Source organism: Podarcis melisellensis (genome assembly GCF_964234715.1).
Source record: "Podarcis melisellensis genome assembly, chromosome: 6".
Lineage (NCBI taxonomy): Eukaryota > Metazoa > Chordata > Lepidosauria > Squamata > Lacertidae > Podarcis > Podarcis melisellensis.
The window spans coordinates 34088482-34106254 of NC_138538.1; the positions used below are offsets into that span (position 1 = coordinate 34088482).

The window sequence follows — 17773 nt, forward strand, 5'->3', positions numbered from 1 at the left end:
TCGAAACGTCGCCTAGACACCCCAACTTTTACACGGGAAGACACCCGAGGACACCAAAACCTGCATATATATATATATGTGTGTGTGTGTGTGTGTGTGTGTGTGTGTGTGTGCTTGTTGTTTCATGGGGCAGGCTGCATGCTGATTTCAGTTATGTACCATCTCACTGGGCAATCATTAATGAAGAAATAGCCATGGGCGTAGCCAGGATTTTTGGGGGGGAGGGCAGGACCTCAGATTTTCATTGATTTGGGGAGGGCAGCTGCTCCCCCCCGTCCCCGCTTGGCTACACCCATGGAAATAACCATAATGACACCTTATTGTTGTACAATCTCAGAAACGGGGGTGGCTGGAAACTAAGGCAGTGTCCCCACTGCACCTTTAAAGTACATTGCGAAACACCCCAGTCAAAGAATTCTGGGCACTGTAGTTTGTTAAGGATTGATAGGAATTAGAACTCTGTGAGGGGTAAATTACAGTGCCCAGAATTCCGTGAGGGAAAGAATGTGCTTTGTGCTTTAAAGGTATAGTGCAGGCATCCCAAAACTCAGCCCTCCAGAAGTTTTGGCACTACAATTCCCATCATCCCTGACCACTGGTCCTGCTAGCTAGGGATCATGGGAGTTGTAGTCCAAAAATATCTGGAGGGTCAAGTATGGGGATGTCTGGTAAAGTATGTACACAGCCCAGCAGAGCTGTTGGGGCAATGGGCAAGGCAGTTAATGAGAGGAGGGCTGGATCTAGACACATCAAAGATGTGTTTTAATTTAAAGTGTTGTAAATTTAAACAGGGAAAACAGGTAGACAAAAATGGGACTCCACATCGCCCTCTGGTGGCACAATGTTATATCGCATATACAACACATATACCATATTTTTCCCTCTATAACACGCAGATTTTTTCTCCTAAAAAGGAAGGGGAAATGTCTGTGTGTGTTATAGAGCAAATGTGTGGTCCCTGGAGCTGAAAAATCAGGCAAAAATCAAATCGCGCTTCACGGAGAAGGGAAACCTGAAAAGAGGAAGCGGCTGCTTTCCTGCATTCTGCCTCAGGGTCTTACTGCCCACCCTTCTCTGTTTTGTTGCTGTGTTTGCTGCAATGGAACAAAGAGCAGGGAAAGCCCCTCCCCTCCAGGCAAGCAGAGGGGAAATTCCTCTCTGTGCTCCAGTGCTGCTAGGGGAGAGGGAGAGAGAGGGGGGAGGGGGGAGAGGGAGGGAGGGAGGGAGGGAGGGAGAGAGAGAGAGAGAGAGAGAGAGAGAGAGAGAGAGAGAGAGAGAGAGAGAGAGAGAGAGATGGCTGGCTTGGATGGGGGGGAACTTTTGCCTTTCTTTCCTCCCTCCCGTTAAATCCCTCTCCTGCATTCTTAGCCAGCTGCTTCTCTGCACACCCCTCTCATGTCCCTTCTTTGTTTTTCCTTCGCTCCCCACTTAAAATGTGGTTACAAAGCATAGATCCACATGGATCCTCAGGATCTTTGCATTGGGTCACCCCAAATTCACCATCAGATCACATAGCATGTCCATGGCTACAGCCTGCACCAAAAAAATCACGCACCCACTGTTGCCTGGGGCTGCAATGGTGCAAAAACGTGGTTAAAAAGCATGGATCCACAGGAATTCTCAGGATTTTTGCATTGGGTCACCCCAAATTCACCATCAGATCACATGAAGCACAAAAATGATACATCCACTGTTTCATTCAGATTGTTTTTTCCCTTGTTTTCCTCCTCTAAAAACGATGTGCGTGCTATGGTCAGGTGCATGTTATAGAGCGAAAAATACGGTAAATTGCTTTTCCTCTACCAGGTATAACTGAGTCCGAGGAGTCAGGAGGTCACAGGAGGTGGAGTCATCTCAGTCCGGTTTTCTCCCCCCGTCCTCCTCCTTTGCAAATAAACATTGGATACTTAAACCATCCTCAGACACAGGCATCAAATATCTGAGATCCAGACACTATGGAGAAAAGTTGGGCTTCTGGAAATGTTACAGTTCCTGGAGCCAGTATCGAATCCCTAGAATTGGTTTTCACCCATCCCGGAAAGGTTTCAAAATCTCTGGGTACAAATATGTAAGAAAATCTCCAGTTTTCCAAAATGTGGGCATTCTTCCACTTCAAAAATTCTAAATGTTGAAAAATAATAACTCAAACATCCTAGTCCTATGCACGTTCAGAAGTAAATCTCACAGCAGAATGACAAAGGAGGAAAGATTAGTCCATAACCAAGCACTATATAGCAGAATAGCCGTTTCTTTCTATAGCCTTCGGCAGCCTTGGCCATGACATTTTCTAGAGCCATGAGAAAAGCTGTTCATTTTAGAGGGATAAACACAGTACTCAGTATGTCTTTGCTCCAGCTGCCAATTGTAATATTTGGAACAACAGCAAATCACAACTGACTCCAGTGTAATTGTGAGATTCAAAGACCAGATAATGAGATGCTTCAAGCAATATCTTATTAAAGGCACACAGCTGAGTGTATTCACTGTCCATGGAAAAGAGACATCAAAGCCATTACAAAGGCCTTTGAGTAGATTACACAGATTATACAAATTTGAGTAAATTCGTCAAACAAAACACACACTTAGCTGTCATACTTAAGTTGTTCCAAAGTAGGAACACATCTGAACGCTAAGAAAACTATTTTTGACCACGGTTTTTGAGCAACATACCCAGAGCATCAGCAAAACAAACAGATTGTAACAGGTCATTCCTGTATACTATGTGAACTTTTCTGAGATTTCAACAGGGCATGAGATCGATAGCCCTCTTTCACTTTCCCCCCAGCAACTGGTATTCAGAGACATACCACGATGTATGCATGTTTCTTGCCTCTAAGAAACAAAAATAGATTTAGGATGCTATCTTATGCACACTTACATTAAGAATTCCCACGGAACTCAGTGGGACTTCTTTTAGAGTCCACATGCATAAAATTGCAATGCTAAGAAACAACGTATTTGGAAATGGCAGAGATTGACATGGAAATAAAGTTGCCAAATTAAAAAGAAGGTGGGGTTATTAAGAAACCAGAGGCCTTTCTTCTTGGAATAATAGGTCTGGAATTGCCCAAGAAAGATGTTAGATTGTTTTTGTATGCCACAACTGCAGCTAGAATTTTGTTAGCTAAGAATTGGAAAACACAAGAAGTCCCAACAGTGGAGGAATGGCAGATGAAGATGATGGACTTTTCGGAGCTAGCCGACCTGACTGGAAGAGTCCACGACCAGAAGGAGGAAGAGTACCAGAAGGTTTGGATGAAATTTAAAGGCTATTTAGTTAAATACGCTAAGATAACTTAATTGGAAAAACTTGCAAATACCAGATTGGCTTAGGATTTAAATATGTGATGTTAGAGAATAATATGTTTAAAGTTAAAATAAAATGGAAGAAAGATGTTAAGTGATTAAGTTAATTTTATGAGAAATTTGGTTTTGGAAAACTGTTACAATGATATACACTGAAATTCAGCCAGGGGGATTTGAGGAAGTCACTTAACAATGCAACTAAGATTGGATTAACTACAGTCAAGATGTATGTTTGTTTTTGTTTGTTTGTTTTAAAAAATTGGAAAATCAATTGAAAAATTGAAAAAAATAAACTAAAAAGAAGGTGGGTCTCCTGTATCTTTAGCAGCTGTGTAACTTACTACACCTGCTCAAATTCTCTCTTCTACATGGCTACTAAAGGTGCAGGAGCCCTGACCTCTTCTAAACCTGACATTCTCACAGAGATGGACTATTTATTAAATTAGTCCCCACATTTCCTATTAGCACCAAACTAATGGCTTGAGATTTGTCTGGAATCTCTGGATTCAATACCAGTTGGCTTGCTTGCATGCCACAGCAAATTCCTTCCAGGTGAATGTGGAACAGCTTCTCCCTGATTCACCCCCATTTCAGGAGCATGCTCCATAGTTTCTCCAGCATAGTTAGAATTAGGCAGAGATTCTGGCAAGAAAAACTTCTCCTATTACAAGACAACAAGCTTTCATTTCAATAACCCAACCAACCCAACAAAATGCAAGTTTCCTTTCGCCTGCTTGTTTGGTTTTTTTAATCACTCATTGGGCAGCCAACTGCCCATAATCCACCCTGCCTATAGGCACAGTATTGTTTCGCAGAGCATTGTCATGTGAATGCTGTCATTTGAAAGCTGGGTTAATTCGTCAAAATCTAACAAATCATTACAGTGAACCAGAAGCTCCCATTCCCAGGGCTCTTTTTGCCATCCTCCTAAACTCAAACCTTCTTTCTCTGTCTCTAGGTGCCTTGCTACAGAAATCCATTTTAAATCATACAGCCAAAGCTCAATTACTTCTGGTCCTCTCAAGGGGGAAATAAGGAAATCTTCCATGAGATAATTTAAATAAAACATTACAGCTAAGCAATTTCATTCAAGACCATGTCAAGAATGCCATCGCAAATGCAGGGAAGAGATGGAGGCAAAGCGGTCCATACTGGCTGCAAATAACAGGCATTATTGTGTCCCCAGCTGAAAAATTAGCTGGCTGCATCTCTGGTTTTCCCAAGAGGGAACAAACTGTTTTTCTCGTTGGTGATTAGGTCTCAGTCAGCTATCAAATCGGCAGCAAGAAATGTAAGAGTAGCTATGTCTTGTATGCTGTGGAGGATTTGAGCCTTGATGAGGTTTCCATTAGAGACGAGCTGAAGTTTCTCTGAGCACATTTTTCTAAGAATATTTCTCTCTCTTTTTCAGTCTCATGGAAAAAGTCCACTTTGCAGAATTTTATCTAAATATTCCCTCTGTCTGTCTCTGTCTCTCTCTTGGTGGCACCCTGGAACAATGCTAAATCTGGGGCATTGTGGAGGATGCCAAATAGTGGCCAGGCTGTCAAAAGACATTTGTATACCACTTTAAACAGCCATGGCTTCCCCAAAGAATTCTGGGATCTGTAGTTTGTTAAGGGTACGGAGAGTTACAGTCAAACCTCAGTTCCTGAACGCCTCCGTTTTGGAATGTTTCAGCTCCCGAACACTGAAACCCCAGAAGTAAATGCTTCAGTTTTTGGTTTTTCAGAAGCCAAACAGCTTCCAGGGAGTGTTTGTTTTTTCTCCATTGACTTTGCCGACCACCCTTTGATCCTTGGTTGTTGAACATTTCAGAAGTCGAATGGTCTTCCAGAAAGGATTATGTTCAACAACCAAGGTTTGACTGTATTAGGAGACCTGTATTCCCCTCACAGAGCTGCGATTATCAAAGTGGCTTAACAGTAGGGTTGTCATATGTCTGGAATTTCCCAGATATATCTGGAATACTGTGGTCAGAAGCAGTGTCTGGGCAGAAATTGGTAAATTGTCCAGGGAAATCTGGTTGTATGGCAACCCATGTTGACAGTGTCATTTTTGCTGATTTTCCATTAAAAAAAAAAAGCTCAAAAACATCATTTTTTGCAATTTTGCCAAACAACTTTTCTGTCCAGATTTTCGCTTTTTAAAATATGGCAACCCTACTTAACAGTCAATCCCTCTTCACAGGATGGCACTATGAAGAGTCCACTCAAACCTGGAGCTGGCCCTGGCAGTCAAGTATAGCATTAACTCACCATTTCTATTTCAACACATTTTTACACCTTGTCATGTTTTGGCAGGAATATTCTCCTGGTCAAAGTGTGCAACTTGAAAATGTTTTTTCCCTCTTTTCAAACTTACACTGGAGCTGAACTGTAAATTTAGGGGTGAAAGTGAGTTAAATGTTGCTGTTTTTTCCAAAACTTCATCATGTTTTGCCAGTACTTCAAAATGCCAGCAGAGGCAAGCTCAATTTTGATTGCCATCTATGTCAGTTGTAAGATGTTTTCCAGTGTAGATGCTGCAAATCAGCAGTTATATTAGCACAGACAAAACCCTTTATGGACAGACTGTTCCTTCTTCTTCTAAGGCATGGTAAAAAAAAAATCCCTGCTTGGCCCCTATGTACATGTGGAATTCAATGGTGCATTAGGGCATTTCCAGAACTGCTCAAGCTTGCACGCTGAGCAATGTGATGGGGAAGCTCAGTGGGAGAGCACCTTCTTTGCAAGCAGAAGGTCCCAGGTTCAATCCCTGATAACATCTCCAGGTAGACTTATTGCAAATATTAATATTGAAGCAACTGGATGCATAAGAAGGGGACTCCTTTTTAATAAACATTGCCCAGACCCATTAGGTATAACCCAAGCTTTACTTGCAGAACTTTCTTCAAGATAGAACAAACAAATCAAAGATACGTCCTAATAATTCCATACAATATCTTGTGCATGTCCAGCACAGGCTCAGCACCTTACAAGAAATAAAATAACTTCTAATCTGAGCTGGAAGAAAAGCAATGACAAACCTAGACAGCATCTTAAAAAGCAGAGACATCACCTTGCCAACAAAGGTCCGTATAGTTAAAGCCATGGTTTTCCCAGTACCGATGTATGGAAGTGAGAGCTGGACCATAAAGAAGGCTGATTGCTGAAGAACTAATGCTTTTGAATTATGGTGCTGGAGGAGACTCTTGAGAGTCCCATGGACTGCAAGAAGATCAAACCTATCCATTCTGAAGGAAATCAGCCCTGAGTGCTCACTGGAAGGACAGGTCGTGAAGCTGAGGCTCCAATACTTTGGCCACCTCATGAGAAGAGAAGACTCCCTGGAAAAGACCCTGATTTGGGAAAGATGGAGGGCATAAGGAGAAGGGGACAACAGAGGATGAGATGATTGGACAGTGTTCTCGAAGCTACCAGCATGAGTTTGACCAAACTGCAGGAGGCAGTGGAAGACAGGAGTGCCTGGCGTGCTCTGGTCCATGGGGTCACGAAGAGTCGGACACGACTAAACAGCAACAACAAAATCTGAGCTGACGAACATAGTGTGCACTCTCTCTCTCTCTCTCGCTCTCTCTCGGGCTCCATTAGCCTGCATTCCAGCCCCAAGGTTATACAGCTCCTGGAGAGACATGTTACTCTCATTCTGGCTGGGAACAAAAGGCTCCAGCCACCACCTTTCCAAGATGGTGAATTTCCAATTCAACATCTTCATCACATGTTCAAACATTCAGTATCAGAGCAGATAACGTTCACAGTTAATTATCAACTCGTTAGAGCTCAGAGAGCTCTCAATATGCTGCCATGGAAAAACCCCAATGTTAGCAATGCTTAGACGTTATGCATTTCAGTGTCAATTAAACAATTATACTGAACAGGGCTGAGAAAAGGCTCCTGTCTGAAACCCTAAGGAGCAGCTGCCAGTCAGTGCAGACAATATGGAGCTAGGCGGACCAATGATCTGACTTAGTCTAAGGCAGCTTCCTTTGTTTCTGTGTTCCTGAGGTGCAGTCCTTAGCACAGTGCAGCTATAGGGGTCATTTATTTAGTAGCCCTGCTACTTTTTAAGTACTGTTGTAAACAATAAAAATCTGCCCTTTTTCACTTATGGAGTATCCAAGAGCCCATATAGAGTCCTTACGTAGGTTCCCTATTGGTAGGAGAAAATAACAGAGGCCAGCCAGAGAATATTGAGAAGCAAAGCAGCTAGTAAGCATGATCTGTTGTAACAGGGTGCTCCCCTCACACGCAGGAAAGGAGGAGGGTGCCTGCCCTTATATAGACATTTTAAATTCCCTGCCCTGGAGCTCAAGACCACCCCTCCATACATCATACATACATCACAGAAGGGGTGTAACCCAAGACCACCCCCCACAAACATCATACCTACATCACAGAAAAGGTGGTCTACAACAGAAATTTGACGGTTGTTGTTTTTCCTGTCTGCCAGGTTATCTAATAATGCCTTATCTGATTGTCTCTCTAGGTAGTCTGTCACCCTTTGAAATGGTGATTACTAAATTCCTGTAACAAGGAAGGTTTTTTTCACCTCCTCCCTCCTTGCAGAGAAACATTTGGTCAGCTTGGGAGTCAAAATGGTTTCAGGACTGTCTTCCTGTGCTGCTTCAGACATGTGGTTTATATATTTATGTATGTGTTTGCCTGATACATTTATGGACATTTATTATATATCTAAGACCTTAAAACTCTTATTACAGTACCCTTTAGCAGGTTAGCATGCAGAGATTAAGCAGGTACAGCTTTTCCTGGCACAGATATAGTGACAAAAAGTGTCACTAAATTTCTGCGCACCAGGCTGCTATAAATGGGACAGGGGCAATGGAACATTGGCAACCCATAACCCTTCAGACGTTGCTGGACTCAAACTCCCGTCATCCCCCACCCTTGGCCATGCTTTCTGGAGCTGATGGGAGTTGGATTCCAACAATATCTGGAGGGCCACAGGTTTTCTACATGTGTCCTAGGCACAATCCTTTAACCCTTCCTTGGGGTAGGGCCTAATTGTTCATAAAAAGCTTTCTGAGTCCTCCGTGAATACTTTTCATACAGCTATAAGCTATAGATGGATGCCTCTTAGAATGAAGCTCTTTAAACAAATGGTCTGATTCCCCATGGAAATCACTTAGGGAAGTGCTTGGTTTAGTAGCACCTGAATATAAGGCCACAGGGAATAAAACAAGGTGCATTCCTGCTGTAGCAATTGGGTCTAGAAATATGTAAGACTTGAAATGAAAGCCGAGAATGTCTCCAAATTAAATCACCTCCTTCATAGAACACAGTAGACAGATATAATTAATATTTTCCTTATGTTTGCTATAGCTCATTAATTATCTGTAAGTGTTCCCAGGCTTAGATTTGAAAATGAATTCTTGTTCTATTTAAATTTGTTAAGCTTCCAAGAATGATAACTTCTAATCTTCCCTTGCAATGCAAGAGAACACTGGGTCATTACGGAAGGGAAATGGCCTGTGCTGCAGCCAGGTGCTGGAGTTCTTGCAGGAATTTTACAAGGCAGCGTGAAAGTGCTTTATCCCCACGGGACTGAGGGATGAGAGCAGAGCATGTTCAGCGACCTTCTCTCTAACGCTATTTCCCTGTTTTGTTTCCAGTGTCCTTGTTCCGAGAGTTATGCTGTAATATCACTTTAAAAAATATGACTTGCTAGGCAGTTCAGGCACAGGAACTTTGGCTGCTTTGCTACCAATATCTTGATTAACCAAATCCTTATTAAATCTCTTAGTAAGTGGAAGCAACACTTGGTGTTTGGAAGGCAGGCATAGAACCCCACCCAGCCCAGTGCTGCCTTGTAGTATCTGCACATCCAGTTGCTGGTAAAAGCACAATCACAGAGGTCAGCTGTAAGGCTGGCAATCTTAGTTTTATATCTGCTGGATGTGAAACTTTGCCACCAGATTGGTATATTTTAATGATTAGCACGTCCCAGTAAACAGTATTAAGGAAGATACTTAAACCCCATGTTTCCCTTGTTCCTAATGCTGCAGTTAGACCATTTTAGACTTTAGATCGTTGTATGCATCACTTCTGTTGTGAAGGACACAATTGAAATATCTCTTCTTTCCCCCACCATCACCCCAGCTGCTTTACAGCTGTTTCCACATTCCTGTTATACTAGAGCTAAACAAAAAACCAGCAAGAACAGTCTGCCAAGTTTTGAAATGGAAGAGAAATACTCTTGGGTATGTGCAGTTTGAGATTTTAAGCTTACTTAAATCATCATGACCTACAAGAATAAAATGGAGTTGGCCTCTGCTGCCCAGATGCTAAGCACATTTACTAAGCAACAGTTTGTTGTAGAAAGGAATGATATATTTTAAAGTGTGTGTGTGTGTGTGTGTGTGTGTGTGTGTGTGTGTGTGTGTGTAAAATAACCATGTATGCCACATTAACCCCTTGGAGAAGAAGGTGGGTGTAGATGCAATTAATCATCACCAACATCTCTTTTCCTCCAAACCTGAGAACGTTTTTACAGTGGTCTGTGGGGAGGTTTAGGCAGCTTCTCATGTGCATGGCAGATATGTGTAAGATGATAGCTAAGTTTGTGCTGAGGACAATTTGTTCCCAGAAAACAAACTGTGAGAAAGGTTTGTCGGACCAGAAGTGTAGCGAGCTGGATTATGAGGAGAGGAGAGCTACAGAACCTCCTACACACACTTGGGGGGGGGGAGTGTTTTGCAGCTGTAAGCTGAGATCCTTTGAGTATAGCAGCACTTCACTTACAAATGTTGAATCTGAATTATCCAAATGTACAAGGCCAAAAGCTTTCAAACTCCTCTCTTTCCACACACCCACTTTTGTAACGCACAATGATTTTGTAATCTTTTTGCTTTGTGTACTGAGATTCCCTCATCTTTCTGTAACTTCCCAGAGAACAGTTGCTTCCAAATTCTGCAGCTCTCTCCAAAAGCTCAAAGTGATATTAGATCCAGATGGGGAATGCCACCTCATGAGAAGAGAAGACTCCCTGGAAAAGACCCTGATGTTGGGAAAGATGGAGGCCACAAGGAGCAGGGGACAACAGAGGACGAGATGGTTGGATAGTGTTCTCAAAGCTACCAGCATGAGTCTGACCAAACTGCGGGAGGCAGGAGAAGACAGGAGTGCCTGGCGTGCTCTGGTCCATGGGGTCACAAAGAGTGGGACATGACTAAACGACTAAACAACAACAACATGGAGCATGTGTGCTCCTGGCTTAAGAGACATCAGTGAAGAGGACCTGTAGTGGCTTAATGTGGGGTGCTGTCAAGTTACGCTGGAATTCTTACTGCTATTACTGGAAATAAAGATATACCATTGCCCTCAACTTAACTCCAAATATTCTTTGTCCAAACACAGTTTCTTAGAGACATGAATTTTATTGTCTGTAGCATAATGATGTGCCTTGAAGTATTTAATGAACTACCCTCGGCCAGGTGTATGGATTGTGAGAACAGGACACATTGTGTTTATCAAATCTTTTACTTCTCTGTGCTGCACAATCAATCTTCTTTTTTTTGTGATACGGCATGAGGACCTTTGTTCTAAATTGTCACGGTGTGTGCCCAAGTCCACAAATAGCTCTTTGGATCTTGGTCTATGGGCTATGATTTTTCACCCTCTTTCAAAGGTGCTTCCAGATAGACAACTCCTGCTGTTAGCCAATCATGGTTCTTCTGCAGTTAAGTACAAAAATAACTCCAATAATTCAGGGGATGTACCATGATTGATTGATTGATTGATTGATTGATTGATTGATGTTTGCATCTTACTATGTTCAGTCGGCACAGTGGGTGCAACATAGCCATGTGGGCAGAGTTTGTCCGCTCTCTTTTCCACCACCATTCATGGTGAGTTTAATTTGGAAGCCACTGCTTTAGTTAATTCTTCAAAAGGATGTGGGAAAGGCGGCCTCATTTGAAACGGAAAAATTGTGTCACTTTTGTGTTGTCCTGTAACCCTGGTGGGCTGTCCATCCCCTCCCCTTTTCCTGACATTTGATGTGACTGCTTCAATTCATTGCGTGGACAGGCGGAGTCCCCAGATCCCGAGTGGTCCCCCCCGTCATGTGGAATAACGACTCTAGACAACATGCTATGGGATTAAATTGGCCACAACTTTATTAAATTTCAAATGTGGGTAGACCTTGGCTCAGGCATTGGGCGTTCTCCCTCCCTAGTCCCCAGCCGGGGACCTAGGGAGCATCAGGGTTATCCAGTGTGTGGGGGGGGATGGGCCGGCTCTGGAGAACATATGTTCAAGCAGAGACAGCCGCCCCCGTTACGCCGCCGCAGGGGAGAGCAATGACGACCTTTCGGCGTACGGCCAAAGCCTCCCTTCAAAACCCCTTTAACGGGGAACCCTGGTATCGCCGCCGCAAAGAGGAAGATGGACTAAAGGATTCCGCCCAAGGCCTGATACCGCCAAAGTTGTGACGTTTTGCTACGGGAAAGGCGAAACCTGCCAATGCAGGGAAATTCCTTTCCGGCCCTTTAACAGCAACCTTATCGTAGCAGCGCCCGCATACCTGTGGAGACAGGTTAACCTGCAAAGCCTATGAAGAAAAGTTAACCTGCAAAAGAAGACATTAACTGAGGGTGGGTAGGGTGGGAGAAGCTCTGGAGCCAAGTGAGGATTACCAATTAAGATCCACCCTCTATTGTGTGGGCAGGTAATCCCTCCCCTATCTGGCCTGGTTTCCCTGGCAATGCTTCCCCCAGGTGGGATTGGACAACTCACTGGGGTAGGCGGGGACCTCCAGGTATCCCACCTGAGGGAAGGCAAAGCCTATGCTGATGGGGCCACTCCAGATCCAGGGCTGCACGCGTCCACGCAAAGGGCGCCCCCCGTTTTAAGTGGGGAGCGGTCATTGTTTCCTGAAGCTGTTTCCTCCTTCCTGATCTCAGTGCCATTTCAGCACTCTGTTTTGAACATTACAGTTTTAAAAATTATTATAAATGCATATTTATATGACAGTATCTAATTATTTGCACGGTTTCCCCAAAGCGAACATGTGTGATTTTTATAAAAGAGTTTCTGCAGCATGGGGAAAGAGCATTGTGGGGTTTATCCAATCTCTTCCCAGTGCTGACTTTTGAAAGGGGAGTAAGGCTAAGCAGGGGAGCTTATGGAAGAACTGGAATGGATTTTTAAAAACGTAGCATATGAGTTGCTTATGTGTAATTGGCGTGGGAGACAGGAGATTTGCTCCATCGTGAGCTTTCCCCAAACACCCTCCATGCTCCAGAGGATGGAGAAAGGTGCCTTGGTTCCCTTGTGCATTTTTTGTAAGGTTTTTTTTAATGAATAATAGAATTGTGGAATCGTAGACTTGGAAGGGGCCCGAGAGTCATCTAGTCCAACCACCAGCAATACAGGAATCTAAGCAGTCCTTTCTTCCCATCTTGGCTCCCCTAAACAGGTGTGACCATATGGCCCATACTCTGACACACCACCGTACACAGCTGAAGCAGGCCACTTAAAGAAGACTGAAGAGCAGTGTGAAAGGCTACCCACACATAACCTATGGTGATTTCACTGCTCTTCCAGTTTTAACAAAAAGCCAGATTTTCTGTAGTGTGATAAAGGATGGAAGCAACACATTGAAAATGTAGGATGATTATTACCGTATTATTCCATGCTGATTTTATGTAGATACCCTGGGATACCGCCAGACGAACTGGTTTTTGAGCATTCATCCTGAGTTGTTTGCACAAAGCTTCCACTGATGTTTACACAAAGCTTGTGTTGTGGTAATGTCTGCAGTTTATAGAGTATTCACTCTGATTTGTTTGCATGGAAGTTATGTGACATCTGCTGTTTATTGAGTCTTCAATTCTGATTTGTGTGGAAGATCCATCACTTCCCAATAGTCCATACTTTATACAGTATGGGTGGCGCTGTGGTCTAAGCCACTGAGCCTCTTGGGCTTGCTGATCAGAAAGGTTGGTGGTTCGAATCCCTGTGACAGGATAAGCTCCTGTTGTTCTGTCCCAGCTCCTGCCAACCTAGCAGTTCGAAAGCACATCAGTGCAAGTAGAGAAATAAGTACTGCTGCAGTGGGAAGGTAAATGGCGTTTCAGTGCACTCTGGCTTCCATCACGGTGTTCCATTGCGCCAGAAGCAGTTTAGTCATGCTGGCCACATGACCCAGAGAACAGTCTGTGGACAAACGCCGGCTCCCTTGTCCTGAAAGCGAGATGAGCGCCACAACCCCATGGTCGCCTTTGACTGGACTTAATCATCCTTTACCCTTTTTTAAACATTTTTTTCCTTTCCACAAAAAAACTGATTGGTGGGAGTGGGGTTCCTATGCAGGAGCAGTTTAATGCATTTTAACTTCCCCTCTCAGGAGCCATTGGCCACCATTGCCATTCTAAGAGAATGAGGGTGGTGTTCATGGTGAGTTCTGGCACCTCTTTGGCCTTATCTCTGCTGAAATTGTCTAATTCTCTTTTCAAACCATCCAAGCCAGTGGCCATCACAACATCTTGTAGGAGCAGGTTCCAAAGTTTAACTTTGTGTTGTGTGAAGAAGTACTTTCTTTTGTCCTGAACCTTCCAACATTCAGCCTCATGGGATTGCCCCGTTCTAGTATTATGAGAGAGGCCTAGCCATTTTCTAAGCACCATGCACAATGTTATACCTCCATCATGTATAAAAGGCCCTTAAAATATGCTGAAGTCTTTATGTCTTGTTCATGCCATCTTAATGAAACTCGTTTAGACAGCCACCCTTTCATCATGTTGGCTACTTTCACAATTCTTCAGTAATGTTCTGTGTAAGGGTGATCTCTATTGCTCTTTGCTAAGAGAAGGGACATTCCTCAGGGAGTTTTCTGGTGGTGTTACTGTATGCCATATATGCATGATAAAGGTGTAATATTACTGTTATTCTTAGAAAATTCTTCCTAGCCTTTAACTCCCCGCCAAGGGGTTTCTGTGCTCACAATTCAATTTGAAACTTTCCTGGTACTAAAACAAAGAAAAATATTCACAAACAGAATCCCAAATACATAGTTATATATACTTCTGGAGCTAGAGGGTGAAGTAATGCATCTTGTCTGTTCAAGAAAACTTATCAGTAGGACCAAAAAGACCCAAGGGCATATTCCTGAGGATTATTTTTTTTTAAGAAGTAATTTCACCATAACTGCAGTGCTAGCAATTAAAATCCCATTTCAACTACCTGTCCCTATGGTATAGTGAGCAGCTTTGGCCATTTAGTGATCATCAGGCCTCAGTTGACCTCTCTGGTTCTGTCAATAATATTTCAGGAAGATGATGAGGAGGAGGAGGATATTTCAAGAGTACAAAAGTCATCCAGCCTGGGTTTTAATGAATTGTGAATTGTAACCTGTCATGTTCCATGGAGCTCTTTTTCAGACAGAAACATGAATTCGGACCAAGTGCTATTTAGCAGCATCTGTGCTCATGTAATGAATAGCAATCATTTGACTGCTGCCTACATGAAGGTGAAGAGAATGCTGTGTGCGGGAAGCCTGAACAGTTAAGAGTCTATCACAACTTAACACTTTTCACTTCTCTGTTCATTGAGCATACTGATGAAATAAGTCATAGATTTTCAAATTGGTGGACCAGAACGCTCAGGGACTAGTAATGTGAGATATCTGCAGTGGGGCTGAGGGTGCTTTGACTTGGTGCATGGGGAGGGTCACTAATGCTGGAGACAAACAGCATCTTGGGATTTCCCCCTCTCACATGATCCTGAGTGGGAGCATGTGAGCAGAGGCGGAGCTAGCTGCTCTGGCACCCAGAGTGGTATACATGCTGTGTACCCGGGGGCGGGGCTAGCCACCCGTGGGGGCAGGACAAGTGTCCCAGGGAGGTGCTGCCCATGGTGAGCATCCCGGGGATGGGGGGGATGACGAAACCCCCCACCCCAGGGATGACACCCAGGGCGGACCGCACCCCCCGCACCCCTCTTTCTCCGCCAGTGCATGTGAGCAGCAGCTGGAGGAAGGCGTTGTTGCTATCATGCTAATCCAAACCATTTCCACAGCTGCTGGATGAATACTATAGGCAGTAGGGATGAATGGATCTGGATAATTTGGTTTTTCTCAGTTTTCCTCCATTTTCCAATCTTAAGTTCAGTTCTCCACATTTCCACGTCACTTTGTGATTTATTGATTTTTAAGTTTCTGTGAAAAGTAATCAGCATTTTAACGCAAATTTCTCCTGACACACATTTTTGTGTGCAGTTTTGCCTAATGTACACATTTTTTCAAAATGACCCCCCCCCAACCAACATATTTTTGCATTTTCCTTTTTTACAAATACCTGCATTTATAAGGACACTTTATCCCAGTATATCCATCTCCATATCTGGCTGAAGAACTGTTTTGCAAAAATTCAAGAAGGGGGGGCATTTAAAAAAATGATTTCTTTATTTATTACTATTTTTTGCAGGTAAAATTGCAAGAAAAAGCATAGTTAGCATTTCCCCCACTTTCCAATGGCCTCTGCTTGTTGTTAAGCTTTTAGTGTTATGAAATGGATATTTAAAATGCTTTTTATATTGCCTCGGATTTGGACTTGGATTAGATGTTATATATATTGCGAACTGCTTTGTGAGGCATGGTTCTCAAAAGGCAGATTATAAATCCTATATATAAAGGAATGAAGGAGGAAAGGAAATTGTGAACAAACGTTCCTACCAATTCTTTATTAAAATGTGCTCGGGCTATCTGAGTCTCGATAAAATTGCATTGGGAGCAGGATCTGGGCTGATCAGTAAAACTCCAGTGTTAACTCTCTGTCTCAATACTTCAGAGCAGGGCCAATACAGTGATTCCTTTTGACTGCTAGAGGATATTGCCTCATGAAGATTCCTGAGCAGTGAGATCTTTGTTGGCAGCTCTGTTCCAGGTGCTCCACCCATCTGAAGTGAGGTGGATGGTGACCAGTGGTAGATCTACTTTCACAGTGAGACCCCAGAGGGTAGAACACCCTTCTCACTTTACTGCAGGGGTGCCAACTTGAAGGAAATATTGGGGAGAGCAGGTAAGCCCCACCCCACATAATTGATCACATGCACACCATTTGAATGGCAATGCTCATCAACTGGGGGGGGGGGAGCCTCAAATATTTTATGGGGGGGTGAATGAACCTCATCCCATAGGAGCTGGTTCCTATGGTTCACTGACACTATTATTGTAAGGTCTAACCTTTACCTTTTGTTACTTTTCTCTCTGGTTTCTAACTAATTATTTTTATTGCTTGCTCTGGTTTTTGTGCTTTTATCGACATCTTGCTCCTCTTTTGTTTTAACGAGTTACTTCCTGCCCTTCAGAAACTTCCCCAGAGTGGCTATTCCCATTTCATTTATATGCTTGCGTGTGCTGTTCTTGATTTTTATCATGTTCTTTGTTTGCTTCTCTTTTACTGTTTTTGTATTAATTGATATTTTACTCTTTGTGCCTGACTGCTTCCAAAACTGCTAAAAGTTGGGCATTCTTGCTTTTTAATTACGGTAAATAACGCCAGTGTGGAAAGGACCGGCAGAAAGGTTCTCATCTTTGTACAAATATTGCTTATGCATCAACCAAAAACACCCAAGGGCAACCATAGAAGATCATCAGCTTCATGGTTGACACAATCTCCCAGCCATGCTTTCCTCTTTCCATTGTGTAGCAGAGCTAATATTCAGGGTCTTTTGCCTTCCAGTTCAGCTTCTCTGTGTAGAATGAATGAGCCATTTTCTATTCCCAGCGATACCCAGGAAGCATCTCTCTGCAACCTTCCCTGTTTGTCGTGGAGAAAATTGGCAACAAGGTTTTCAGGTCGCAACAGCTTTGTTTAATCATGTTTGTGAATTCAATTTGGCCTGCGAGGCAGCTCAATTGCAAGGGACTTGTGCATCTTAGATCCACTTTGTCCATCTGAATGTTGATGCTCAGATCAATAAATCAGCCCACCTCTCCATTTCCTTGTGATTAGTGAGAGCAATGGCATTCACTGCTACAAATGCCAACAATTCCTAGAAGGAAACAAATAAAGAAAAGCAGTGACATTTGTCTTAATGCCAATCCAAGAGGAATCATGCATGAGTGGGTGAGCTTTGTGACTGGAAAGGCAGATCAGGCTGCAAGGACAAAGATGCTTTTTTCCATGGAGAAAACTTAGCATTGACCATCATGTTCAGTAGCAGACAATGACAAAATATTTCACTCCATTAATGGATACTTTGTTATTTTACTTTGTCTTGTACTTTTTAAAATGTATTTGGCATGGTCCCTTTGGTGATGTATTTCAAGGGGAAAGTTGGGTCTTCAACCAATTTCTGGCTGCACAAGCTGCTATCCAGACATGTAAAACTAGACAAGATGTCAGATCATTGACCAGATCTCCCACCATTGTTTGTTTTAAAAAGTCTGTGATTCATCCCAGATCTGAGTCAAGGCCACAGTGCTGTGAGGTGTGGGGAGGGAT

General features: G+C 43.2%; 1 protein-coding gene across 1 annotated transcript in view; it reads left to right on the forward strand.

Annotated features, from left to right (window-relative positions):
* Positions 1-4680, forward strand: part of LOC309372174 (uncharacterized protein) — a gene marked incomplete at its 3' end in the record, with an annotated part of 317646 nt that extends 312966 nt beyond the window's left edge. The window contains exon 3 of the mRNA XM_081915475.1: positions 4564-4680. Within this exon, the coding sequence (XP_081771601.1) occupies positions 4564-4680 (117 nt within the window). The remainder of the gene's footprint in view (positions 1-4563) is intronic.
* Between the last annotated feature and the right edge of the window lie 13093 nt (positions 4681-17773).